The sequence below is a fragment of the Carettochelys insculpta genome, chromosome 26, assembly GCF_033958435.1.
Source record: "Carettochelys insculpta isolate YL-2023 chromosome 26, ASM3395843v1, whole genome shotgun sequence".
Lineage (NCBI taxonomy): Eukaryota > Metazoa > Chordata > Testudines > Carettochelyidae > Carettochelys > Carettochelys insculpta.
Window position 1 is genome coordinate 2,302,514 of NC_134162.1, and position 26,883 is coordinate 2,329,396.

Sequence of the window (26,883 nt, forward strand, 5' to 3'; positions counted from 1 at the left end):
GCCCTCAACAGGTCATCGAGTCCAGTTCCCTGCCCTCATGGCAGGACCAAACACCACCTAGACCATCCCCCAAAGGTGTCCATCTAACCTGCTCTGAAATATCTCCAGCAATGGAGTTTCCACAGCCTCCCTAGGTAACTTATTCCAATGCTTAACCACCCTGACGATTAGGAAGTTTTTCCTAATGTCTAATCTAAACCTCCCTTGCTGCAGTCCAAGCCCATTTCTCCTTGTCCTATCCGCAGAGGCCAAGGGAAGCAATTTTTCTCCCTTTTCTTTGTAACCCTCTTGAGGTACTTGACAACTGCTATCATGTCCCCTCTAAATCTTCTCTTTTCTAAAGTAAACAAGCCCAGGTCTTTCTCTGCTTCCGTCAGAGCTCATGTTCTCTAGACCCTTCATCATTCTTGTTACTCTTCTCGTTTGCCCACCTCTGTTTTAGAACTTATGCGTAAATAAAGCCAGTTACCTGGGCTGATAATGGAGTTTTCAATCAAATACCTAGAGTGGTTACATATGGATGGGAGTAGTTACATAAAACAGTGTACAACGACAAACATACCTAGACTAACACCATACTCACGCTCCCTCCTGGTGGACTGGTGGAGTTGAAGGACACACCTCACTCTGAAGGTGGTGGGATGCGAGACGGTGTTGGAGCAGAGGAAAACTTTAAAGAAAACACTGGTACTAGTAAAGAAGAACAAGATGAACAGAGAGAACCGAAACCAAAATACTAGACTATCCTCGGCAGTGGGGTGTTATAGGCTGCAGCTATAACCCAACCCTACCTCCCTTTAACCCCACCTTTCCAAACCAAAGCTAGACTTCCGCATGCTAAGATTTTCCAGGGTGTGCACACCTGACTGGGAAATGGCACTAACACCCACCTTTGAATAGGCATAAGATACCACGTTGCAGCCTCATTAACAACCTCCAACAACGGGCATTTGGGGCAAGATCCCACCTAACGACCCTTGGTGACCTTGGCCTCCACTGTGCCATAAACGGGCTGGTTGATCCGACCAGAGCATCTTGGAAACACAGATAAAAATCCCACCATCAGCCAGCTAAACTAAAGTCTGGGAACGCGGATGCGCTCTCCCTTGTCGACGTCGGCCTGGAAGCATCCAGACGCCCACAGCTACCTAGCTCAAGCTAACGTCTTACAGAGTTTCTTGCATTACTGTTCAAAAGTGGCAAGGTGACGGGAAGAGCAAATCATATAGAGTATCGGCTTAGGCTTTCGGAATAAAATATACTGCATAAAATACGCTAACATGTCCTTGTGGGCTACAAGGGCTGGTCGCTCGGAGCGCCTGTCACTCTGCCCCAGGGCAGCCTGGCCTGGCGGCCGCTGGCTCCCAAAGCAATCTGAGCCCCTTTCCCGTGGCGCGGCGGCTTCACCCCCACGTTCACTCGCTCTCCCGCTTCCAAGCAAGTCCAAACAAATTATTAAAATGCTTTTTAATTATCCTCCCGCCTCCTGCGCTGGAGCTTTAATTAGTTTGTTTTGACTGTTGCGTGGGTCCTCCTCCCCTCCCCCATTTTGGGAGGGGTATTTTTAGCCCAAGTTGCCACGGAAACATAGACACGGGGCCAAGCCGTTCACAGATGGAGCCAACACACGCAAGCCGCCCCCTCGCTTTGTTTGCCAGCACTTTTGAGTTTTAACCCCTTCCCCGCCTGCTGGGGGCAGCCACTGGCATCTGGCCCAGGGCCGTCACATGGGCTGCAGGTGTTGTAAGGCCCAGGGAGGTCCTCCAGGAAACCTCTGCTCCCGGGTGGAACTGCAGTGAGCAAGTGTGCTGGTCCATAAGGGTGGAGCTGGTATGGCCTTTCCCTGCCTGGAGGGCCCTGGTTCAATGCACGAGGCTCACACTTGTGCTAAACTCCCCTGGAAGCTCGAGGTGGTGCAGAGTCAGCCCTGGCCCAGTGGCAGGTGATGGGAACCATAGACCTGTAGGGTTAGACAGGTCCTCCCAGGTAACAGCCACAAGGAACTACGTTCTCCTGTGCAGAGGGCTGGAAAAGAAAGGGCGGGTGCTTTAGTGAGGCGGCAATGAGGAAGAATGCGTCTGGAGCAGGCCATTGGGGAGCACCGCAGAGCCCAGAGCAGCAGAGGAGGAAGAGCTGATGGCCAGAGTCCAGGGAAGTAGGACTGGGTTTAGGGGCGACCTGATGGCAGATGGAGACCGGACAAGGTAGTTCTGGGCTGCGTGGAAGACGACCCTTGCAGCAGCATTCAGTGAAGAGCCAGGGAAGAGGCTAACGCTAGCCCAGGTTGTGCGTGCAGGGCAGAGGGGTGATTTCATCTCTTCTTGGTACCGTTGTCCCACCTGACTCTGGCAGTAACTATGGCTCTGTGTCTTGCAGGACCATCAAGGTGGAGGTGTACGACTGGGACCGGGACGGCAGGTAAGGGAGACACACGAGACCTCCACTTGCAGCCTCCACTCCAAACCTCACACCCGCCCGAGCAGCCTAGGGGGTGAAGACAGTGAGGGCTGGGCAGTGACTCCACATGGGGCAGGATCAGAGTGCTGTGCTGTGGCCATGCCATTCTCTTTGAGGAGATGCTTTGTCAGTGAGCCCAGGCACAGAGGGGGACAGACAAGGGGCGAAGAGGGGAGGGTGAGAGAGAGCCAGCCAGGGGAAGAAGGAACTTGAGTGAACTCGTCAGACACAGAGCCCCAGTGGTTCAGTTTTCTAGCATAGCAGGGGCCCAAGAGGATCAGGCCGACAACCATCTCAAGAACCTTCCTCAGAGAGCTTCTCTTTCCATGCACAGCCACGACTTCATCGGGGAGTTCACGACCAGCTACCGGGAGCTGGCCCGCGGGCAAAGCCAATTCAACGTCTACGAGGTGAGTGGTGGCCGGGGCAGCCTGGCACGCAGCAGGAGGGCCAGCCAGTGTCTGGGCAGCCAGGCCCCCACAGTGCTGGGCACGTCCCTTCCCCCAGCCTTGTGCACACAAGTGTTGAGAGGTGGTGTAAATCACGCACAGCTCTGGGCTAGATCTTCTGTCCAGGGGAGCTATGTGGATTTACACCAGCTGAGAACCTGGCCAGCGGTCACCACCCGTGCAACACGATGGTGAGTTCTGGGCTGATGATTGCCTCATCCCTCGTGCAGTTATTTGCACTAGTGGAAAGCGAGTGACGATGGTGTCACATGCCGCCTGGTCGGTTTGCTGTTCTCCTCGGATGGCCTGGAACCCCTGCATGCTTTCCTCTGAGGGAAGTGAGACTGGTGGTCCCGCCTGGCTTGAGAATATCTGGCTCAAGGGACAGGGCTACCAATCCTCTGTGTCTGTACAGCACCTAGCGCGGCGGGGTTCTGCTCTGTGATTGGGGCTCCGAGGCAACAGGAGACTTATAACTGATTGCAATAAGTAATTGCAATAACAAAGTGGTGCACAGCTGGCAGTCCCTGCCAGGGAGCAGTGCAGGGCATCAGAAAGCTGCGTGGGGAACTGAGGCAGGAATGGTGGCAGACATCAGCAGAACTGGGTGCCAGAGCACTGGCAGAACAGGAGGGGTGTCTCAGCCCTGGGACAGAGGGAGGGAGCTGCTCAGCGCTCAGGGCATTGGCAGGAAATTGCTCAGAAATCCAGATCATTTAGGCTTCCCCAAGCGTGGAAAACTGCTGTATAACATCCAGTTATGAGCCAGGTCCCGACAGCTGTAAATGACACAGATGAATCGCTACGGTAGAGCCGTAAAGGGATTTGGCCAGGAATACAAGCCCATCTGTGGGGGTTGAATTCTCCAGGAGGGACCTGGCCGTGTTTCTCCAGGTGGGTCACTGAGCTGGCTGGCGGGGCTGGGGCTGGGGCTGGGGCTGGGGCTGGCTGTTTGCCGGCACCCCACAGCACACAGCTGGACCCGGTGCTGTGAGTGGTGCCACGGAGCACAGGGCAGAGTACCAGGCGTGCAGGCTCCAGGGGAGAGCCTTGGCTTCTGCGGGTGAGCATCGCTCTGTTGCCTGAGGGCCTCCAGTTTGAAAACTCCCTGGGCAGGCGGCAGAGCCGGCGTGTCAGCACTAAGCAAACCTGTGCAGCAGCCCCAGAGCTCAGAATGCCCTGCGTTCTCAGACAGGGTTCCTTCCCTCTCACACAGCGCTGGGTGCAGCTCCCTTTCCATGTCATCTGACGTGACATTTCTAGGCCAGCTTTCCGAATGGCTCTGGCAGGTATTAGCATCCCAGCATGCCCCATGCGGGCGTTCTCGGCTCCCTCCCGAAGGCAGAAGGGGCGGGAGCGAAGGGAAGGAGCAAGGAGACTGGCGTTTGATTGGCTTAAATCAGGAATGCCTTTCGGTGCAGAGGAATTCCCAAGGCCTTGAGCGGATGGATCATCGCGAGGGGCCAGGGGACCAGGAAGGGGCTCAGCTTAGCTCTTTTTGGAGACAGAGCACAGATACCACTTGGCTGGCTGGCGAGGCCGTGTTCCTGCCTGCTGCTGGACTGGGAGCAGACCAGGCCAGATGAGCAGGAAGGTCAGGAGATCTGGGCACTCCCTTCATCCCTGGCACTGGCAGGGGCTGGCCCTCATGGAGCGGTCAGGTAGCAGGAAGTAGCACAGGGATGTGGGACCTGCAGAATTTGGACGTTTGAAGGGTGGGCTCTGGCCAAGCTTTGTCAATGCAGCCAGTGATTTTGGGCACTCAGCTTGAGACGCTTAAAGGGACCTGGGGTCAGAAAGTGCCCAGTGCGAGCCCCATGAAAGTTGCCACTTCAAGGTGTCTCCAAGGTGGGTGCTCATAAACAGAGGGTCCTCAGATCACCAGTACTTGGCCTCCGGGCCTAGCAGTCTAGACAGCGCTGAAGAAGGCTGGCCCAGTGGTCAGGACGCTAACTGTGTACTGGGTTCAAGTGCTGTTCCTCTCTATGGAATCAGTGTGGGATACCGGGCAGGTCACACCTCCCAACTGCCTACCTGCAGACAGGCTTTGCTACCCTGCCCTGGCTCTGGAAGGGTAATACTGCAGAGACCCTGCAGTAATGGGGCCACACGTGCTCTTAGGGAGAGGAATCCGCTTCTGCAGAGCCCGTGTGAGACGTGTACACCGCTGACAGCCTCCATCAACCTGCTGGGAGGACTTGAAGTGGTGCCTGGACCTGAGCTGAACCTGAGCACTGGGTGATGCTCCCATGGGACTTTGTCCTCAGCTGATGTAGTCCAGCAAAGCTGAGTTCAGGGGGCTACACCAATTCCTGCACATTGTGACTGGCTGGCCAGCGCCAAAATCCCCAGAAGCCTTTGCTTAATGCTGCAGAGACCCGGCGGCTGGGTTTCACTTTGTTGATGTTAAGGGGAAGGAGTAACTCAGGCTAAACATAAAGATATTTCAGAGACCAGTTCTGACAGCAGAGTATCTAACGCGATGGATAAAGACAGGTAGAAAACGCTGAGAACACATTATCAGTTGGTCACCCGTCCCTCACCTGGAACACTGGGCTCAGTTGTGATTATTCACTCACCAGTAAGACAGAGCAGGAAAAAACCACACTGGTAAAAGTGGAGAAGTCCTGTCTGCGCTACCCCCTCCAATCTCGCTGCTGCTGAAGGGCCTGAGCCAAGTGTGCCATTCGGCTTCCCTTCAGGCCAGGATCGTCAGCCTCTTCCATTTCCTCCATCTTTCAGGTGGTGAATCCCAAAAAGAAAATGAAGAAAAAGAAATACATGAATTCGGGAACAGTAAGTGGTGTTATTTGTCTTTGGGACTTAAGCCATTGAGGAAGGCAGGCAAGGCGTGACCATGGATGGCACATTGCCCTATGTTCAGAAGCAACCCGTTAGAACCAGGCTTTCCTCCAGCAGCTTGTCCCCCATGTTATGCTTTGATGTGGAAATTCAGGATTTTCTGCCTCATCCCCAGAAATGTGGAACCACTCGGTCACCAGTCAGCTTCTTGTGGACAGGTTTCTCTTCTGATTTTATACCCTAAGGAGGCCAGGTTGCAGTCAGATCTTGGATGAGACACGTGCTAGGAAAGCCCAGGTATGGGGACCTTCAAAGGGAGAAGCTTATGATGTCTGTCGAGAGTCACAACCCACTGAAACTAACGAGCCCTCCAGGCAGATGAGATTCCAAATTTGGTAGCTGGGGGAGCCTTGGTTACAACCAGAATTGAAATTCCAGAAGATTTTGGCTGAAAACCAAAACGTTTGCATTTAGAAACCTTGTTAGAGTTGGAGGTTGGGCACCTCCTGCCTCTGTCCTCTTCTACAGGAAGGCAGAAGATGTTCATGGCAGTAGGGCATGGCAGCCAGGACTCCTGGGTTCCAGCCTCAGGTGTTCTGAGTGGTATATGTCTCCCATGATGCACCACAGTCTCCACTCTTGGAGAAGAAAAGTGTTACTTGGGAGTAGGATGAGCAGATGTCCTAATTTTACAGGGATGGTCCCAAGATTTGGGGCTTTGCCTGTTTTCCTCCTCCCTGTCCTGATGTTTCACGCTTGCTGTCTGGTCATCCTAGCAGTCCCTGGCCATGGTGCATCATGGGAAATGTAGTCCAGCTGAGAAGCCCAGTGTGTAGAGAAGACTGGAGCATGAAGGGACTGAACTAAACCTCTCATGAGGTGCTGCAGCAGCATTTCATAATCAGAATACTGCAGTGTCCAGGGCAGGTTGCCTGGGAACACAGATATTTTTCAAGGAATTCTCATATTTTTCCTCAAACACTGTAGCTGAGACCCCAATTTTCCACTGAAAGAGTTTTGACGGAAAACGTGCGACCGACCCAACATGGCCCATGTTGCAGAGAGCAGCGTGGAAAAGTTAGCTCGTTCCTTGGGCTGACGAGCAATCCATGACTTCACACTAGCACCTCTCATCAGCAAATCAGCCCTGCTCCAGTGATCCCCCCTGCCTGGGTCTCTGTACAACGGGGTGCCCTGTCTCTTGCTTCCCAGGTGACGCTGCTCTCCTTCGCCGTAGAGTCGGACTACACCTTCCTGGACTACATCAAAGGAGGGTAAGTGGTTGTGGTTTCCCTTCCTGAACAAACGGGACCCTGGCACTGAACAACCCGGCTCCGGATGGGGAAGGACGACTCTATTTCAGCACAAGTGAAGGGCCCGGTTACACTGTGTTGGCTTGTGAGGAGGATGAGTTTGCTACAGAAAAATCCCACTGTAATGTCCAGAGTAAATTCACACCCCTTCCAGCTAGCCAGGACTCTGCCTGAACTTGACAGAGGGGTGGGTGGTGAGCCCTGAGGACTGGCAAAACCTGATCTAGCCTCTGCTACTTTCTGATCCTCTTGGGTCCCTGCTACACTAGAAAACTGACCCACTGGGGCTCTCTGTCTGGAGAGGCAGACAACTGGGAGCAGGGCAGACACCACCCCCCACTAAAAATGGATTTCTCCAAGGACACGACCCTGTGTCAGTCTTGCCACGGACAAATGCCCTACCACTCAGACTAACCGGACTTCATAATCTTACACCAAAGAGTACACAATGTTCAGGTTCTTCCACAGCCCAGAGAGCAGCCTCTGACACTAGATTGGTTGGTTACGGAGCTCTTACCCCAGAGCCAGTGCCCACAACCAGTCATGTAATAACCCCCCAAAGGGTCAGTAGCTTGGGAGAAGAAATAGGAGAGCTATTGATGGGCTAAAGCGAGCCACCATCTCAACACAGCGGGTCTTTGCCCAGGAAAGCTCATGTTCCAAAATATCTGTGAGCCTGTAAGGTGCCGTGGGACTTCTTGTTGTTTCAACCCTCTCCAAACAGCTGAGTTTGCACCAAAATGCTAAGGGCTGTCAGGCGGCCCCAGCAGGAGCTGCTGGGATCTCTGCCTAGTTTAGCTCTCTGGCCCTGTCAGTGCGCGGTGGACAGTGGTCCTGTGGCTTTGTTCTATCTCCTTCAGTGGCCCACCAAGTGCACAGGATGAGCTCCCTGGCACAGGAACAACCCGAGCCAGCCCCCCAAGGGCAGCAAGAAGGTAGCGCACAGCAAGTGCCCCACCACCAGCGATCCCACAAACAGGAAGGGGGAGACTAGTTCAAAGACCAGCACGTGTAAGGACTCAGAGGGCGAGCAGGCTGGAATGGGCAGGCGGGAAAGGCCACGTCCCTAGCACAGGCTGTCTCCTGGGAACTTCCGAGCCCAGAAGGTCAGCGAGTGCTAGCACGAATGACAGGGCACTGTGAGAAGGAAAGACGTGACAACCTGCATGGAACAGGGCGGGAGGAGCCGGTGCACCTGGCTAGAACGCCAGCTGCACTAGCAGCTCCTCAGTTTACAGTTCTCCTGCTAAAGGCCAGTTTAGTTCCAAACATTGAGTCCTTCGTCTCCCAGCACGTGTCACGTGAAACAGGTGCATTTGGCCGCAGGGAGTGACGCCGGCTTGCAAGGCTCAGTCCCACCCGGAGCCTTGTGTCGGATACAAAGTGCCCCCTGGAGCAGCTGCCCGTTTATCCCAGTCAAACAGCACGTCTTACGCTCCCCCGGCCCCTCGGCTGGCAGACCTCTCCACGCCAGGACCCAGGGCAGCCTGCCCTGCCCTGCTCGAGTCTCCCTGCAAAGCCTGTAACACCTGGCCCTGCCTTCAAACGGCTGTGCAGAAAATAGCCCGTTACATTTAACACCCCTCTTCTGGTGCAGCGATCCTGGAGCTCTCAGGCTGTGCGCTAGCTCCCCTTCCATCACGGGCCTTCTGCTCATCCATCCCCTGTTCTGCCTCTGGGTGCCACTCCCCTCTCGCTCACGCCACCGTAAATCAGGAGCTACTCCCATGGTGAACGGGAGCTGCAGCTGGTGTCAGATGTGCCAGGCCACTGATTTAGGCCAAGCCGCACCGAGAGACAGCAGCTGCGGGGCTGGCCTGAAGTTTCAGATGGGGGTAGTGGGTTTTCCTTTCCTTCTCTCCACTGCATGACCTGCCAGGGACCTGTCTGCCCCCTGGTCCCGCCTCAACCAAAGGTGCCTGTTTGTTCCCAGCACACAAAAGCCACCTGGCACGCGGGGACCTCCCCTGGCCCGTTTTACACGTGGCTCTGTCGGGGCTTGTTGCATTTGCCCCTCGGCTTAGCCGGGCCTCGGCCTTGGCTCTCCCCGTCTGGCCCATGAGGCGTTAACGCCACTTGACAGCTGGTGAGGCGTCTCCCCGGGCGGCTGGGGCAGCCGCGTGGTCTGTCATGAAGCCATGAATGCTTGTGTGCAGCGGGGGCTGGCAGCCGGCACGGCGCAGCTGAGGCGATCGGAGAAGCCAGAGCTCCTGGTGGAAGGATGCCCACAGGCTGCCCTTCCAGCCCCGGCTCCCACTCCGCGAGAGCCCCTCAGCCCCCCGGGGCACAGGGATAAGCCATTTGCTTTCAGCCCTGGGTGATAGGCCGGAGGTGACGAGAGATCGTTTGCTCCGTGTATTTGTCAGAGGTTTGATAAACACGCTGCATCTAGGCACCAGCCTGCTCCTACCAGGCCAGGACTCCTGGGTTCCTTTCCCAGCTCCGCCGGCAGGCGTGGGCCTCAGGCAGTGCCAGGGGGTCCGGCCGGGATCAGCTGCAGCCCTGCTCTGTGGCTCTGCAAGTTGCCCAGTGGGGCAGAAGCTCAGCCTGAGACGCCGCAAAGGGGCCCGATCACTCGTCTGCAGGGTCTCAGCTCTGCAGTGGGGGTAAATCAGCATCGCTCCATTGAGCTCACTGCAGTGGGGCTGATTCACACCACCAGCAACTGGACCCTAATTTATAGCAGGAGCAGGCAAAATACAGCCTGTGGGCCACATCCAGCCTGCCTAGGGGCTGTGGCCCTCGGGCAGTTCTCCCTGCCGGCCAGTCCTCGCATGGGCCAGGTACTTCTCTGCACACCACATGCACCTGGGGGAGGGCTTCTTGCGTTGCCCCACCCCCAGCACAATCTCACAGCTCCCGTTGGCCAGTAACCAGCCAATGGGAGCTTCCTGGGCCATGCACATGGCCTCAGAAGGTGGCTCTTTGAGCCACTTGTGGGACTTTGCCCAAGGGTCCCACTGGGCTGCTGGCTGGGATCCACCCAGGTAAGTGCCTCCGAGCCACAGCCTGCACCCGTGGTTGGGGGCGGAGGGAGGATAGACCGGCGCTGAGCAGAGGAACGTCTGTGTGACCAGCTATCTCTTCTTACTAACGCGTCCTCATCCCTTTGCAGGACACAGATCAATTTCACCGTGGCCATCGACTTCACCGCTTCCAATGGTGAGTGCTCCTGCCGGAGTGACTAATGTTCCCAGAGCCACGGTCGGGCTCTCAAAGCAGCTGGTGGCTGGTCGCATGATACATTATGCTACGCCCCACCCTGAGACAGAGCGTATGCATTGCTCATTCGCTCGTGATCGGCGTGATCCCAGGAAGCAACAGTCGCTTGATGGCTGTCAAGCGCTTGTTAAACCTCTGTCTGACGAGGTCGGTGTTCCTGTGGTGCTCTGGTTTTATGCTATTAACAAGCAAGAGTCCTGGGAAGATCTTGGGCCTGGTTCTGAGCCGATTTATTCACTCCCTTGCCCTCGGCAGAGCTACTCCTCATTTACACTTGTGGAAGGAAGGGCGGGGCCGTGGCTCAGACTTTTCTCAGGCCAGCGCCCTGGGACGTCAGCGAGGGTCGGACTTGCCTCTGTGGTGTTATCCTTCATGAATGGTGCCAGAGTGACTAGAAGCCACAGTCCTGGGCCAGGCCCTGAGGTGCTAGGTGCTGTACAGACACTTGCTCTCCTACGTCAGTTCCCCCAGCAGGGACCGGGCGACGCGTGACTCCCCTTGGCGTGGGGGTGAGAATCAGGCCCTCTCTATGGCCTCTGAGTTAGACCCTGGCTGAGCTGATGCCCCCCTGCCCACCCCCACTTTGCCGCGTGCTGCTCTGCCTGACTCCTCTCTCTCCTGGCCAGGCAACCCCTCCCAGTCCACCTCGCTGCACTACATGAATCCGTACCAGCTCAACGCCTACGCCCTGGCGCTCAAGGCCGTGGGCGAGATCATCCAGGACTACGACAGCGACAAGATGTTCCCCGCGCTCGGCTTCGGAGCCAAACTCCCTCCCGACGGGCATGTGTCCCACGAGTTCCCCTTGGTACGGCCACCCCCTTTGAATCGCTGCACTGCCACGGGCAGGCCGTGCTGGGCTCAAGGCGGAGCGGGTGGCAGGAGCTGTGTCTGCTCAGGACTGCAGTTGGTGTACCAGCCGCTCGGGTGTGGGCTGCTCATGCCCCACGCGAGGCAGTGAGGCTGAAGCCATCGTGTGATTTAATGCAGAGCCTTTGTTCCTGCACGCGCAGGGGCTCTGGGCCCACTCGGAAGTGAAGGGCCTCTCTCCTGCCCAGGTATGAGAGAGAGCGCCTGTATCTTCAAAAACAACAAGAAGTCCTGGGGCACCTTGTAGCCGAACAGATATTTTGGAGCATCAGCTTTCGCGGGCAAAGAGCCGCTTCACTCATGCACCTGACACAGCCGGTCTTTGCCCGTGAAAGCTGATGCTCCAAAATATCTGTTCGGCTACAAGGCGCCCCAGGACTTCTTGCTGTTTGCTCCTGCCCATCTCGCTCCGGCTGTCCTGCCGTCCTGGGCTAGGCCCTGGCCCTGAAAAAGCAGGTGCCCTCAATTCCTGTCAACTTCGGTGGGCTTGGACAGTGCTCAGTGCTTGACGGGATCAGGCCCTTAGCGGTGGTTAGGCCAAGTGTGGCACTCCCAGGTTAGACCAAGCAGTCCCTGCCCGAGGGGCCTCCACAGAGTAGCCAACAACAACCAGAGGCTGGGACACAGCCTGACAGGTCTCCAAGTGCCTTCTCAGCCCCAGCGAAGCCTCAGTCCCTTGGCGCCGTTCTGCGGCAAAGCAAATTGCTGTGCAGACACAGAGCGTGGACCCAGCCTCTGCCGTGGACTGCCACGTGTTGGGCAGCAGCCTCTCAGGGGCCACTGTGGCTTGGCCTTGGCTGGCCAAACAGCCGGGAGCACCCAGGGGAGCAGCGCAGCTGCCCTGAGGACAGGAAATAGGATTTTCCATCGGGTGGGCATAAAATTGGAGCCTGACTCTCCTGGTTTTCCTAGTGAGCCTCCAGCCAGTTCCTCTTGGAGACGGGAAATAGCTACTGTCCTCCCTCCCCCATCACCAGCAGGTTGGGTCCGGCTGTACGGCCCAGGGGAGGTCCCTTTGATATCTCCCTGAGCCCCACTCTCTGGAGGTGCCAGCTGGGGACTGCAGATCAGCCAATACAAGACGTTTCCATGCCAGACCCGGGACTCCTGCGTTCCATTCCCAGCTTGCGGGCTCACCCGTCCCACAAGCCCTCTCCGTGCCTCAGTTTCCCCACAGGAAACCGGGAAAGACGGTGCTTTGGGGTGATTTGAGAGCCGAGGGTGGGAAGAGCTGCCCAAGAGCTGCTGAGGCCCCCAAGGACTAACCCCTTCGGGTGAGTCCCCTGAGAGCTGCTGGGACTCCTCACCTCTCTGGAGCAGCTCCCTTCAGCCAGTGCTCCGCACAGGGCTCCGGGAGGTAAAAGGGGGTCTGGGGAACCACTGCCCTATGGGAGCTTCCCTCACCGCCCTTCGTCCCTCTCTCAGAACGGTGACCCCGAGAACCCCTACTGCAGTGGCATCGAGGGCATCCTGGAAGCCTATCACCAGAGCCTCAAGACCGTCCAGCTCTACGGCCCAACTAACTTCGCCCCCGTGGTCAACCACGTGGCCAGGTACCTCCAGCGGGCGCCTCCCCCAGCCCTGCATGCTGTCCCCTGCCAGAGAGCCAAGCCAGCATCTCAGAAGACCACCACCTCGAGAGACGGGAGATGCTTGATAGCAGCCTGCACTGGCAACGCCCTAGCCAGGGCAGTGGGCCTGCCAGGGCTGGCTCTGACATAGGGGTAACCATCCCAGGCCGTGGGCTGGGAGCAGAGCGTCACGCCTTGGCCGGGGTCAAGGCCCATGTCTAACCCATGACGCTGACTTAGCCGGGACATGCCAGGTCGCACCTGGACTCTTGGTGTGGGTAAGTGGGGCTGCAGCTCGGCGCTCTTGGGAGCTCATGTGGCCCTGGGCCACAGCAGGACTGGAGGTCACGTTTGAGGGCAGGGAGGTGCGGGGACCAGGGAACTATCCCACACCAGGAGTTCGGAGAGGTGGCTCTGAACCCAGGAACAAACTTCCTGCGGAGAGACCGGAGTTACCCGGGATGAGCCTGGCCCAGTTCAGCAAGGTTGGCCACCAGCTCAGCGTGCCCTACCCCCAGCACCCGCCCCACAGCCAGCCCGGGAACCCACGCTCAGCTGAGCACTTCCCCGTCCAGGTACGCTGCTGCGGAGCAGGACGGCTCCCAGTACTTCGTGTTGCTGATCATCACGGACGGCGTGATATCGGACATGGCGCAGACGAAGGAAGCCATCGTCAATGTGAGTAGCAGGGGCTCTGCTCGCCTGCTGCCCCCGCCGCATCCCTGCAGCGCCAATGTCTGCCCAAGGGCATCGCGCTGGGATGGACAGGCAGAGGGTAGTCTCAAGTGAGCAGCTGCCGCTAGGCCCTCCTCGCAGGCTGATGGCTCCCGCACAACCCCAGTGAGGCTGGCTGGGATGAGCCCGTCTCCAGAGCAGGGCTTCTCTCAGCTTTTCCCACCGGGTGGAATAAATTTTGTGCTGTGCACTGATGGATGGGTGGATGCGCACCACCAGTAGGACACATGCTGCCAGCTGTGGGCTCTCTGCTACTCAGCTGGGCGGCGCCTGAATCTCCCCTGGGCAGTGGCCCCAGCATACAGGGAACCCTGCTCCAGAGGTTCCCTAAGACCTGCCACGGGCAGCCACGTGTCCCGGGCACCAGAGGGTTATTACCGCCCTCGGCATTCGGGGGGTCCTCTGTGCCCACTGCCCGGGACAGTCAGATGCACAGGCATTCTCTCTTTCCCATAGGCACCCACCCCATGGGTGCACTGGTGTGGGAGACCCCCCCAGGAAAAAGAGTGAGTGCTCCACAGCCACCAGCCAAACAGCTGATTGGGTGGCAGGTGCTGGTGGAAGGTGGCAGGGGCGAGGTGCGAAGAGGAACGCTTGGGGGACGGGGGATGTGAGGGTGGAGACCCTCAGGAACAAGAAGTTCTGTGCCTGTCCTCACCCTTCAGCAGGGGCCCTCCAGAGCCACCTCCATGGTCCTTGTCTGGCTCCCCAAGCTATGCCCTGGGGCTCCAGTGAACAGATCTGTCTCCTCTTGTTCCCCCGGTGCTCGGTTAGGGAAGGGGCAGCCAGAGAAGCAGAACCCAGCCTCTCGGAGAAGGAGTTTGCGGGAGGACTGTCCCCAGCTCTGAGCCTCGCACCGCCGTGTAGATGCGAGCGGGCGTGTGATTCCTTCTCCGTCTCCGTCTCTCCTTGGCCTGGTCACTCGATAACGCCCGCAGGTTGTATTGCTGCTAGAGGTCCAATCGCGTCTTCTCAGTCTGGCATCCTGAGATGGTCATTGCCAGGTCTTCTGGCGAGAACTGGACCCCTCCCACCCACTGCGGTGTAAATCAGGTGCCCCTCCCCTGATGCTGATGGACTAAAGCCATTACATGGGTGATCTGAATTGGGCCCAAAGGAATTGGTTAGCCCTTCCCTAACTTCTTTAAAACAACGCGCTTCGGATCTCTTTGAGCAGATTAAGCAAGTGCCTGGGGAACAGGATACCAGCCTGTCAAGTAGGCAGTGATCTCCTAGCACATTACATAGAAAATCTTGGGGTGTACGGAAAATGCCTTTGTTCTGTGTTACACTGATCCGGGTTCCCCTTGGGACTGTGCGTGGTGTCTCTGGCAAGGCTGGCATCTCTCTGCATGGTGTGGCTGTGCCCTTCTGTGCGTTGGGTGTCCTTTTCACTTGCAAGCACAAGCAAGACCATCCGGGGGCTGAGCTGCCTGGTGTTTTGAAGAACGCAGCCCATCTGGGGATTGCACGGTCATTGTCTCCAGCAGCGAGAAGGTCTGCTGTCTTTCTCTTCAGGATGATAAATGCTCTTGGAACAAACGCAGGAGATCATGCGTCAGCCATTGGCTGCTTCTGGAGTGCTGTTCTTGGCCTCTTTCCTTGAGTTCAAGTAGGGTTAAACTTTTCCTTTATGTTTAACGGGCTGCTGGTTGCGTCTCTGTCTCACGTCAGCATGTCTTTGTCCTGTGTTGGCGTACTCTCAGGGCAGCAGGGGTTGCATAACAGCCCTCTGTGAATGGTGAGACCCAACTGCGGTATTCGTCATTGGCAGTGCTAACTAGATGGGATGAGCTGGTGAAGTCTGCACCTTGGGAACAAATGCTAAACAGTGCAGTCAGAAAGTCACACAATCCTCGGGCTGGAGGGGGCCTCAGGAGGTCATTGAGTCCAGCTCCCTGCCTAAAGCAGGACCAACCCCAACTAAATCATCCCAGCCAGGGCTGTGTCAAACCGGGACTTAAAAATGTCTAGGGATGGAGAATCCACCACCCCTACAAGGTCACCCTAACGCCTCCCCAGGCCTGTAATCTACAATGTCCCTTCCTGTGACAATCCAAACCACTGGGGGATTGTGTCACCTCTGCCCTGCAACCTTGGGTGCCTTCTGGTGCTTTGCTGAAGGGGATCCCACCTCGGCAGCTCACAAACAGCCTGCCAGTCACAGCATATCTGTGTATCTGTGACTGCAGCCTGCCAGCTGCACTTGGGGTACGCTCTGGCTCTCAGCTACCTTGGTTACAATGCATGCCCAGTCTTAAATGTTCCCCCAGAAAGGTCTGTCCTGTCCTGCCCAGTTGTCTCCTGGACAGTACAAGCTCTTGTAGGTCTGTCATTTCTCCTGGAGGAATAGTATGCACACAACTTGCCATCCTTGTCAGAGTTTCCCAGGCGCTCCAATTTAAATGCACAAAGAGAGATAAAAGAATAAAAAGAGTTTATTAATCACAAAGGGAGAGCTTTTGAGTGAGTACACGGAATAGGGCGGAACAGTCAGAAATCATTACAAGAGAATTAAAGCTAAAACGCTACCGTGCCTACCTTAACAAGCTATGCTAACCTCAAAGCAAAGTTTTCTCCACCCCCATGCCAGTAGTCTGACTGGCCAAACAGCTCAGGTCAGGATCCCATCCCTGGAGTCCAAGTGCTTCCATCGTCACTTCAGGTGCAGTGAATGTTCCAAAAAACATTTCCAGCTGGGCACTGCAAGACAAAGAGTTTCTGGGGAAGGATGTTCCCTGCTGATCTTTTCTCAGCTGTTTAAGCTTTCTTTGTTTCCATTTCTGCTTGACAGTTCTGTGGTCTGCTTACATGCCACTGAAGCAGAGCCCACGGTGCTTTGTTTGCCAACTGTAAAACTGGAGGTTTTACCAGGCACTGCTGAGAGAGCCAAACCAGGCAAGTGGCTTAAAACAGGGCTAGTGACAGCCCCAGACTGGGGGTCCTCTATAAGGCATCAAACCCATCACGCAGAGCACTTCTGTCACCACTCTGGCCAGCCAGAAGTCCCACACAATTCCCTCCGACACTCCAGCTCCCCTTGGGCCACAGCTGGTCCCCTCCTTGCGCAGTGGAGAGGTTCTGAGAACCAATCGCAGCAAATCCAAAGAGGTTCTTCCAGACCCAGAGAGCCAGCCACATCCCCAGGGCAATGTGTGTCTCAGATCGTACCCAACAGAGCACACTGGGCCCGTCCTTTAGCATCGAACATCTAAAGGTTTATAGATAAAAAGAAAGAAGAGGGTGAGAGTAGAATTGTGGAAGCAAGCCGATCACGCACACCCATCACAAGGTTCTTGGTGCAGGCTGCAGCAGGGGTGGAGTAGAAGTCTCTGGAGCACATCCTTCATGAGGACGGGTCAGTGATCCTTCCAGACTTGGTTCCTAGCTGAGATGTTCCTCAACTGCTAAGCGGGATTGAAGACTGAAGACGAAATGGAGGAGCCTCAGAGTCCCCTTTATCTCCTTGCCCTTGTGGAGGGGATTGCATTGTTCCCCGTGTGGGAGCAAGTCTGAAGTGCAGCCTGTCCGTGAGCAGGTCACCTGTCCACGTCCTCTTTGGGCAATTAGCCATCGCCAGACTTTTGGGCAACCCGGCCACAGCCAAATTCCTCAGATGCGGGTTGGACTCCGGTAGGGCTGTACCTGGTGAGGAAACATTTCACAGGAGGTGCCGCGCCTTCTGTTGTGGTCTCCCAGAAACCACAGTTCCGAGGACAAGCCCAGAGCCAACGCTTATAACACCCCGTGTAAAAACGATACAAACATATGAGCAGCCTAAACAGATTCAGTGAATCACCAGCTTTCCTGAGACACCGCACATGGCCCGCTGGGCACTGAGCCAGGACACCTTTGCTTTATGCTCATCCTGGATCCTGGCGAGGGAGGGATCAGGAAACCCTCAAGCTGAGGCATTGTCGGAGGACCTGGTCGGGCACTAGCAGAGAGCCACACTCAGTTTTGATGGGAACCCATCAGAGCCCACTGGGTCCCAGCTCAGCTGCACCTCCATGGCAGCACTCAGCCAGTGCCCTTGCAGGGAGCCCTCATTGACACCAGGGTTGAGGACCACTCTGCACCCCAGACTGCCTGAGCTCTGCCAATCCCCACCAGACAGAAGTGCACGTTGGGTACTATGGAGACTAGATGGGACTCTCTTGTTCTCCAGCTGGTAACCCAGGGAGACGGTCATTCAGGAGCACCAAGAATAGCTGCAGTTCAGGGTGGTCTGTTCCTTGTATTTCTCCCTGAGGCTCAGCATCGCCTGACTGGCACAGTGTGCTGTCCCTGTTCTCCGGTGAGCAGAGAGGATCAGCTTTCCTGCCAAGCACTGCCAGCAGCCCGGCCTCCCTTGCAACAGCAGCGTTCCCCTGGACCCTGGGACCCAGTCCCAGCCAGCAGTGAGGCCACCCCACTGGCTGGAATGAGGCGCTCCTGAGTCTGATGCCCTCGTCTCTCCTTTCTGATGTGCCAGAATGACGTGGACACCTGCAAAAAGAGAATCGTGGACACGTTGCCTTCACGCTAACGCTGTGCGTTCCCTACTGACTAGAGCCAGGGCAAAAGTTCTCTGCGGCCATAACTACATGGTGTCCGAACCAGAACTGGTGACGGCAGACATGAAGAAGTGCGGCATTGGTGTTGACACTTGGGAGAACCTTGTCCAGGCCCATCCCCAGTGGAGAGCAGTAAATTGTGAGGGGACGGCACGGTTCGAGACTTCCCACTGCAGCGCAGATGAGGAGAGGCGAAGAAGAAGAAAAGAACGGCGAAAACTGCACCATGTCCTCCCAACAGCTCCCAGCACCTGCCCTGTCTGTGATACGACCTGCAGCTCCAGAATCAGGCTGGTCAGCCATCGATGGGCTCACGGAGGAGGGTGAGAAGAGGACGTCCTTCTCGTTATCAAGTGACTGCCAAGAAAAGAAGAAGATTCAAGGAAACCTGGTCAAGGCCTTTATTCACTGCTGACCATCTCCCGTGGCGGCCACACCCCTCTTCATAAATAGGAGAGACGACTTTGTGACTCTTTGTAGATTACTGTGCACTGAACCAAGTGACGATTTGAAACAGGCACCCGGGCCCTCATCCCCGCATTGTGGATTGCGTCAGATCCACACGGAATGTCAGCAGACAACAACTCCCAGGGCTAGGGGATGCCTGGAACCCCTCTGGGCAGGTGATGAATGGAGACCCTCTTTCTAATCTCATGACTGAGTCTCTGTACATCTGGTAATGCCATTTCATCTGAGTAATGCCCCTGCAGCCTGGCACTTTGTCACCGACGGATTTAGGAACATGCTGGGTCAATACATTTCTTTCTCTTCAGATGATCCAGAGCAACGTCGTCTCCTCACCAGGGCCATCCAGGAGAGGTTACGGCAGGACTTTTTTCGGTGAAACACACCGGAACAGAGTTCTGGCCTCTTTTTTCCATTGGAACACCAGAAACATTTTCATCGCTGGTTCTGCAGCAGCACAGGGACTGGGTAGGAGGCCCCACCGACCTGCAGCAGATTGAGATGGGGCAGGAGCCTCTGCTGGTCCCACAGCAGCATGGGGACCAGGGCTGGAGCCTCCACCAATCCTACAGCAGCATGGGGACCAGGGCATTAAAACCGAACACCCGAAACCCTATGTGGAATGATCAGCCTCGGGTTCCGGCACCGTTTTTTTCTAGAAAAAAAGCACTGGGTATATGGTCTGTACCCAGACCTGCAAAGCTTACCGGTGGCCACACCTGACGGAGTTCCTGTGGAAGTCCCTCACCCCAGAGGGTGTGAAGAGGGGCCCAAAGGAGGAGGAAGCCATTCACAGCGGGAAGTACTGGGGAAGGACAGTGCTTTCCGAGCTTTGGCAGTTTCTATCTTTGCGCCAGCCTGGCGGTCTTGGAGTGAATCGTCCCCAGGACCTCTCTCAATCCGTTAGGTCTCCTGGGGCTCAACCAGCCTCGGAATGGCTCATGTGGCCTTCACCGTCGCTTCTCCTCTGGGACACGAGAGTTTCTCTTGGAAGCTGGAGCATCTAATATGGCCATTGCTCCTGGTTCCTACTGCCTTGTGCTGCTCCCCATTCCTGACTTGGCTCTCGGCTCTGGATCCCAGTTATCTTCTCTTGTTCAAGCTTCTCCAGTCTGATCGTCTCTAACTCTAACCACTGGACAGGACTGCCCAACCCCAATCCCTCCCAGCACCACCCACAAACTGCAACAGAGCTGCGTGTTGGTGTTAACACTAATACTCCACTGTTGTTTTGCTTAATCCAGGAAGTACGACATTGGCTGCTGTTACACTTCCCAGGACAGTAGAGGACTGACCTGTCGTTCGGTAATGATTAGGGCATATTGGCTGCTCAACAATGTCGTACAGCAAAGGAGTCATGGAAACCCTTGGGAGTTTGGTTCCGTGCAGCTGATTCAGGTTCTTTTCCTTGTATTACCAGTAGACAAGCTGTACCTGTTCAGATGTGGTTGTTCCCCATTTGGTTGATTTGTAGGACCCAGACCACCTCCCTCAGGAGTTATCTGGGAATGCCAAAGAGTCAATAAGTGCTAGGTGAATGACCCTCTTCCTGACAAATGCAGCTCCCTCCCTCCAGCCAAAGGGCGGCCCCACGGGCTAAGTGCTGTTTTTCCAGGGGAAGGAAAACGCACTTCCTCTGCTTTTCCATCCAGCAGCCATGCAGCACTTTGAAAACTAACAGAATAATTTATTAGGCTGTTGAACTTCCGTGGGACAGACCCACTTCTTCAGATCAATAGCATTTCCAGTACAGACCGAGCGTTACATAGCAGCACAAACGTCCAAAAAAATGAAATAAAAACTGACAAATCAGCTACATGGAACGGAAGTGGGGGAGAATCCTGCAAATGCTGTTGAGCTGAATAAATTATTCTGTTGCAGCACGACACGACTGCTGGTTTGTTTTGTTAGAATACAGACTAACACGGCCACCTCTCTGTTGCTTTTCAAACGGAGATTTTCCACAGGCCACTGCTCACTTTCTGTCAGGTTGTCTCGCAGCACACAGCTGTTAATGACTTGCCTATGGCGTACAGTACCATCACGGAGTGCAGGGCTGCAGTGATGACAGTATGATGGATGTACATACCCATCCGCAAGTGACTGTGGTTTTTGTGTTTATTAGGGGCTGGGGGAAAATCGTAAAAGTCAGCAGCCGTGTTCCCTGTAAGATGAGCACTGGTGCAGACACTTAGGAGAGACTCAGATGCTTCCCAGGTGATTATCAGAGCACTCACACTTAGGGGTTTTTTTCTACTGGTGGTGCACATTTGCACTTGCTTTGGTGTGCATAAATTTTATTCTGCACACAGATGAAAAAGATTAGAGGGGACATTGGTCAGCAGGGATAGCCTGTCCAGCTCTGTATGCAATGAGACAACGAAATGGTTTCCCAGCTGGTGTAAATCAGCATCTTGCCATTGGTTTCAGTGAAGCTATGCTGGTTTACACCATCTGAGGATCTGGCCCAGTACACTCCTGGTGCTGGGGATGGGGTAAGAACCAGAATCGAACCATGTTAAAAGCAGGCTGGCTTTGGTAGCCAGGTGCCGTTCTTCAGATGCAAACCTGTTCGGCTGAAGAGTTCAGCTCGATCCCTTGCAGGGTGAAGCAATCAGCAAATGGCCCAGCCGGGACGCTGCAGTTATGAGCTCTTTTTATAGCTGCGGCTGGTTCCTGCCATGCTGACTCCTGTGCCGCTCTGTGTTACCGCCTGCGCTCAGAGGGCTGACTGCGCAGGCAACGGGGGCTGAAGCACACTGTGAAAATGTGAACCTGTCACCTCCTTTCCCGATGAGCACCAGAGCCAAGCTGGGCTTTGTCTCTCCTCCACGCTTGGAGGGTAGAGTTGGCACTGGCTCATCCAGGCTCAGACCTCTCCTGGCACAGCTAGCGTGGCATTGGCGGTTAGTCTCTCGGGGAGCTGTGGTACCAAAAGCTGCTCTCCTGGGGGCTGGCTGTTGTGTGGAGCTCTGAGCGCATTCACCTCCTCCCTGGCTGTCTTACGGGGGGATATTTACCGTCCGTACCTCTGCAGCTCTGTTAGTGCACCCGGTGTCTCTTGGCTTCCTGTCTCCGCACCGAGATGCAAAATGACCTTTCCACAAACCTTGGTCAAACAATTTTCCCGCCTGCTCCCTGCAGTTGTGTAGCCGACTACGGTGTGCTGTGGTAACATCACTGTGTGCAGGGCCAGCCCCGGGGCTGGAGGCGAGATGCTTCTTTGCAGTACGCCGTAAATGTAACTGACTGACTTCCCATAAAAGAGCTCAAGTGATAGGCAATGTGCGTGCGCAGGCGTGTCCATGCATTCTGAGGTCACCTCCAGCAACAGAGCACAACCTCTTGTTCCCTTGTGAAAGGTGTTGACTTGTGTATTTTGCAGCACATCAGCTGCCTGGAGGGCCAGTGCCTCTTGCTTGGTCAAGTATCCTCCGTCGAGTGGCGAGCGTTCCATGTGGTCCCATCAGTCTGGCTGTGCCACTGGGTGCATGTGGCGGAAGAACATTCTTTTGTGGCTCAGCTCCCCAGCTCCATCACAGACGTGTCCCCCTCTGGGAACCCAGGCAGCCGATTCACTCACCTGCTGAGCAAGGCTCTGGCAAGGCTTAGCAGATCTAGACACACCTCCCTTTACTATGGTGTGAAGCACCGCTCCGGGGCTGCTTTGCTGAGACTGGTACATCTGGGAACAAACTATGCTGTGAATTCATCTTGACACGGAACGTATGCTCTGTTTGGGTCTCCTGGTGAGCTGTCATCAGGCACCTCGTCTGTTTTGGCCCTGAGATGAAGTCGTCACAACTTCACTCCATCTTCTAAGAATGTTACTTAGTGCAAAGGCTGATTAAGGACTGCAGGATTTGGCTCAGATGAGCTGTGGCAATAAACAGAAGAGGGACTTGGTGCATCGCGCTCCCATGGGATGGGAGCAGGTTGTCAGGGCTCAGCTGTTTGTCTGTGTTTTCTGCAGATGTTGAAACCGGGTAGGGTGACAGTGGCTGAGTTCTGTGAATTCGCTGTGGCACATAGGGCGTATGGTGTCCAGTTCTGGGCCCCATTACAGCAAAGGTGTGGATGCATTGGAGCGGGGCCAGTGGAGGGTGACAAAAATGATTAAGGGGCTGGAGCATATGACTTATGAGGAAAGGCTGAGGGTTTGAGGCTTATTTAATCTGTATAAGAGAAGACTGAGGGGTGATTTAATAGCAGCCTTCAACTTCCTGAAGGGGGGTTCTAAAGAGGATGGAGAGAGGCTGTTCCCAGTGGTAACAGCTGGCAGAAGAAGGAGCAGAACTTGCACCCAGTGCCGGCAGTGAGCTGTGTTTATGCAGAAGCAGGATGAATTGCCTTCTGACTTCTAACTCGGCCCCCCGAGTTCGGTTTGCGGTTACTGTGGTAACGAGTGTGGTGTAATTGCCTAGACAGATTGCTAGGTAGATGAGTGGGCAGAAAGGTAGCTGGGATGGAAAGGTAAAACAATGGGCTGTTTGCTACACGGAGAGCTGGACGGGCGGGTGGCGTGGATGGGAGACGGATGGATAGACAGCTGGAGAAACGCAGTTTTCTGATGCTTGCTCAAGCCGTTCAGCGCCTGGCTGGGATAACGGGACTTTCCATTTGTTTGCTCGTTTTTAATGGAGCTGCGACCGTCGCTGGGATGCGGCTGGGCCCTGCTGACTCCAGCTAGCCAGGAGATAGCACAGTTTCCATCAAGCTGCTCATTTCGCGATTTGAATTGCAAAGGGGAAATAAAAACCTCCCTCTCCCTCTGCGTGGGCGGCTGCTCTGTCTTCCAGCGGGTCCTCGGCTGCCTTCACTGTTGATTCACTTGCGACAGGATGCGCAGACTGCAGAGCCCTGGGCATGGCTCCGGTTCTTTCCCTCTGTGCTCCCTAACCGGGGCGGGGGGTACAGTCTCACCAGGTGTGTGGCACCCATTGATCGCTGGCTCTGGGAGCACACTGAGACCTAACACTAACTGCTCAGTGTCCACTTACTGCCCGACCACCTGGTCACCTCTCACTTGAACTGTGTGTCACTAGGACGGCTCCACAGACTCCTGTGGCTTTCTCCTGGATTTACAGTGCAGTGAGAGGGTATCAGGCCCAGCGGAGTGACTCCTGGTTTACACTGGTGTAGGGGCGGGGATCAGGCCTGGCGGAGTGGCTCCGGATTTACACTGGCGTGCGGGAGGGGATCAGGCCTGGCGGAGTGACTCCGGATTTACACTGGCGTGCGGGAGGGGATCAGGCCTGACGGAGTGACTCCGGATTTACACTGGCGTGGGGGAGGGGATCAGGCCTGGCGGAGTGACTCCGGATTTACACTGGCGTGGGGGAGGGGATCAGGCCTGGCGGAGTGACTCCGGATTTACACTGGTGTAGGAGCGGGGATCAGGCCTGGCGGAGTGACTCCGGATTTACACTGGTGTGAGGGAGGGGAATGTGCCCCACCCCCCCTTACGTCCAGTGAAGCAGCTACAGGCCGGACCCTCACCTGATCGGTTCTGACTCCCTGCCTGTTGTGAGGCTAGTGCACCCCAGGGAGAGATCAGCCAATGCAGATCAGCCACCAGCAGCCACGTCCCCTTCTCTGCCCCCCCCCACAGGTGACCCCACTGACCAATTCCTCCCCCCACCCCCCACCAGCGCTTCCCGCGGGCCACAAACAGCTGATTCCCGTCGCTCTGGAAGGGAGAGGGGAGGGGGTGCGCTCCGGGGAGGAGCTGAGTGGGGGAAGGGGTACAATGAGGCAGAGGGGGGGACTGAGCATCCCCCAGGCATTCAGAGCCCAAGGCGGACTCCAGCGTCCGTACCTGTCTCACCAGCTGATGCTCAGCCCGGGGCTGGCCTGAGTGCGGCCTCTCATCTCATTGACTCCGTTGCAACAGGTGAGTGTAGGGAGGACCAGGCTTGGTGCTGTGAGCCCTGAGCGAGAGGGGAGCCAGCCATTCCTTGTCAGCGGAGTTCATTTCCACCCACAGGTCTGTTGCAAAAGGTTTGTCCTTGGCTTGCTCATGTGGACCCCTGGCCAGGGTGGGTTTCTCCTGCTGCTGGGTGGAGTTAGGGATCTGAAAACAGCCAGTAGTTTTTATTGTTTCCTTCTCTTCCCAGCTTACTAAAGAGGTGGGGGGGGAAATCTATGTGGGATGATTAAGGATTTGGGCTGTTGAGTAACCACAGTTAACTCACGCAGTGAACTAAGAAAATTAATCATGATTAAAAGTGAATCACAATTAATCGCACTGTTAAGCATGAAAATATCAATTTACATTGACGAAATGTTTTTGGACTTTTTTCTCTACATTTTCAAATATATTGATTTCAGCTACCCCACAGAATGCACAGCGTACAGGGCTCGCTTGATATCGTTCTTTTTGGTTACAAATATTTGCATAGCAAAAACGATAAAAGAAATAATATTTTTCATTTCACCTCAGACACACTCCGGAGTGCAATCTCCTTGTGGAGAATGTGCAATTTACAAAATGCAGGGTTTTTTCCTAAATATCTTCATTCAGCCACAAAACAATGTAAAACTCAGTCGTACTTCTTGTTCTGCCAGTTGCTCAGAAAAAAAGTTACTTTACCTGTAAAGAAGATAATGCTGCTCACTTGCTGTTTACATTGTCCCCTGAAAGTGAAACCGAGCACTTGCACAGAACTTTTTTGCCAGCATTGCAAGGTATCTACGTGCCAGATATGCTCACCATTTTTGGGCCCTTTCATGCTTCAGCCCCATCCCAAAGGGCATGCTGCCCTGCTGATGACGCTTGTTAAAAAAGCATTAATTAAATTTGTGTTTGAACTCCTTGGGGGAAGAATTTCATGGCCGGCTCTGTTATACCCACCGTCTGCCACGTCTTCCGTGTTATAGCGGTCTCTGATCATCACTCGGCACGTTTGTTTTAAGAAAACTCTTGCTGCAGATTTGACAAAACACAAAGAACAGCCAGCGTGAAATTTCTACCAAGTACTTGACCCAAGGTTGCTGAAGCTGAAGTGCTGTCCAAAATTTGCGAGGGACAAGGTGAGGAACTTACTTTCAGAGAGCTTAAAAGAGCAGCACTCCGATGCAAAAACTACAGAATTTGGGCCACCGAAAAAGAAATTCCACCTTCTGCTGGTGAAAATATACATGGCTTGGTCCACTCTGCTTTGGATCGTTATGGAGTAGAACTCAACACCATCATGGGTGCATGCCTTCTGAAGTTAAGGTTGAAGCATGAAGGGGCATATGAATCTTCAGTGCATCTGGGCTGTGACATCAGCTACAGCCTGTTCTCGCTTTCAGGTGACCTTGAGAACAAGCAGTGGGCAGCTTTATCTCCTGCATGTGTAAACCCACTTTGCTTGTTTGAGCCATGAGCTGAACAAGGGGTAGGGCAGAGGAGACAAATGAGCTCCCAAGTTTGACATTGTTTTATTTTTAATGCAGATTTTGGTGCATAATTCTGCATTGGTACATTCGATTTCACGATAAAGAGATCGTGATACGGTATTGCTCTCAGGTGAGTTGAAAAATACGACATTTTTAAACAGTGCAAATATTTGTAATAAAAATAAACTATAAAGCAGGCACTGCACGCTGGGTGTACTGTGTTGTACTGTAATTGAAATCAATATATTTGAGAATGTAGAAAACATCCCAAAATATTTAAATAAATGGAATTCTAGCATTACGAGTGCAATTAATCGTGCACTTGAATCGTGATTAATGTTTTTAATCACTTGCGAGGCCTGCTAAGGATCCCCTGGTGGGGAGGAGAGAATGAAAGATTCCAAACGCTGTTTGTGGAGTAAGTGTTTGCCATTCCCTTACACCTTCCATCCAAAACACTTTGTAAAGGACACTGCTGCTGGGGGCTTTGTGTAAAGGAGGCCCAGATCCTTAAGCCTCTTGCTGCTCCCTGTGAGAGCTCAATATTATTATCAGCCCCCATTGGGCACCTGGGGAGACTGAGGCACAGAGGAAGCAGCTCACCCAAAACCTCTCGGCATGTCTGGGCCAGGGATAAAGCCGCAGATCTCCTGACTCACTGGCTCGGAACCCCGTGAGCATCCTTCGTCCCCTCGCTCGCATCCGTGCTGGGAGCGGTGGTCAGTCCAGCACCGTCGCCAGCAGGCGAGTCACTTCGCCGGGGGAAGCCACGTAAGGCAGCACAGAGCAGCTGCCCAGCGGGCTCGGTACCAGGTGGACCTCTCGCTTTGGAGCACGTGGCTCTGGACGGCGACTTGGCAGGGGAGCGAGCACGAGGAGAGGCACGTGCCCACCTGGCAGCCAGGCTCTGGGGAACAGAGGAGAACTGGCACTCACAACCCCCCAGGAGGAAGATGGCAAAGTGAGCACACAGAGCAGGGAGCAGTTTGCTCTGCTGAGTGCTGTGGGCGCCTGGGGGCCTTGAGGGCAGCCTCCTCGCCAGCCCGCAGCCGCGTGGGTT

The 26,883-nt window shown here is 55.0% G+C and overlaps 1 protein-coding gene across 2 annotated transcripts in view; it reads left to right on the forward strand.

The window, feature by feature from the left end:
* Positions 1 to 26,883, forward strand: part of CPNE5 (copine 5) — a 111,625-nt gene that overhangs the window by 61,110 nt on the left and 23,632 nt on the right. For both annotated transcript variants that reach the window (XM_074977310.1, XM_074977311.1), the window contains exons 11-18: positions 2,377 to 2,418; positions 2,792 to 2,867; positions 5,649 to 5,702; positions 6,921 to 6,982; positions 10,137 to 10,183; positions 10,870 to 11,051; positions 12,539 to 12,666; positions 13,260 to 13,362. In XM_074977310.1, the coding sequence (XP_074833411.1) occupies positions 2,377 to 2,418; positions 2,792 to 2,867; positions 5,649 to 5,702; positions 6,921 to 6,982; positions 10,137 to 10,183; positions 10,870 to 11,051; positions 12,539 to 12,666; positions 13,260 to 13,362 (694 nt within the window). The remainder of the gene's footprint in view (positions 1 to 2,376; positions 2,419 to 2,791; positions 2,868 to 5,648; positions 5,703 to 6,920; positions 6,983 to 10,136; positions 10,184 to 10,869; positions 11,052 to 12,538; positions 12,667 to 13,259; positions 13,363 to 26,883) is intronic.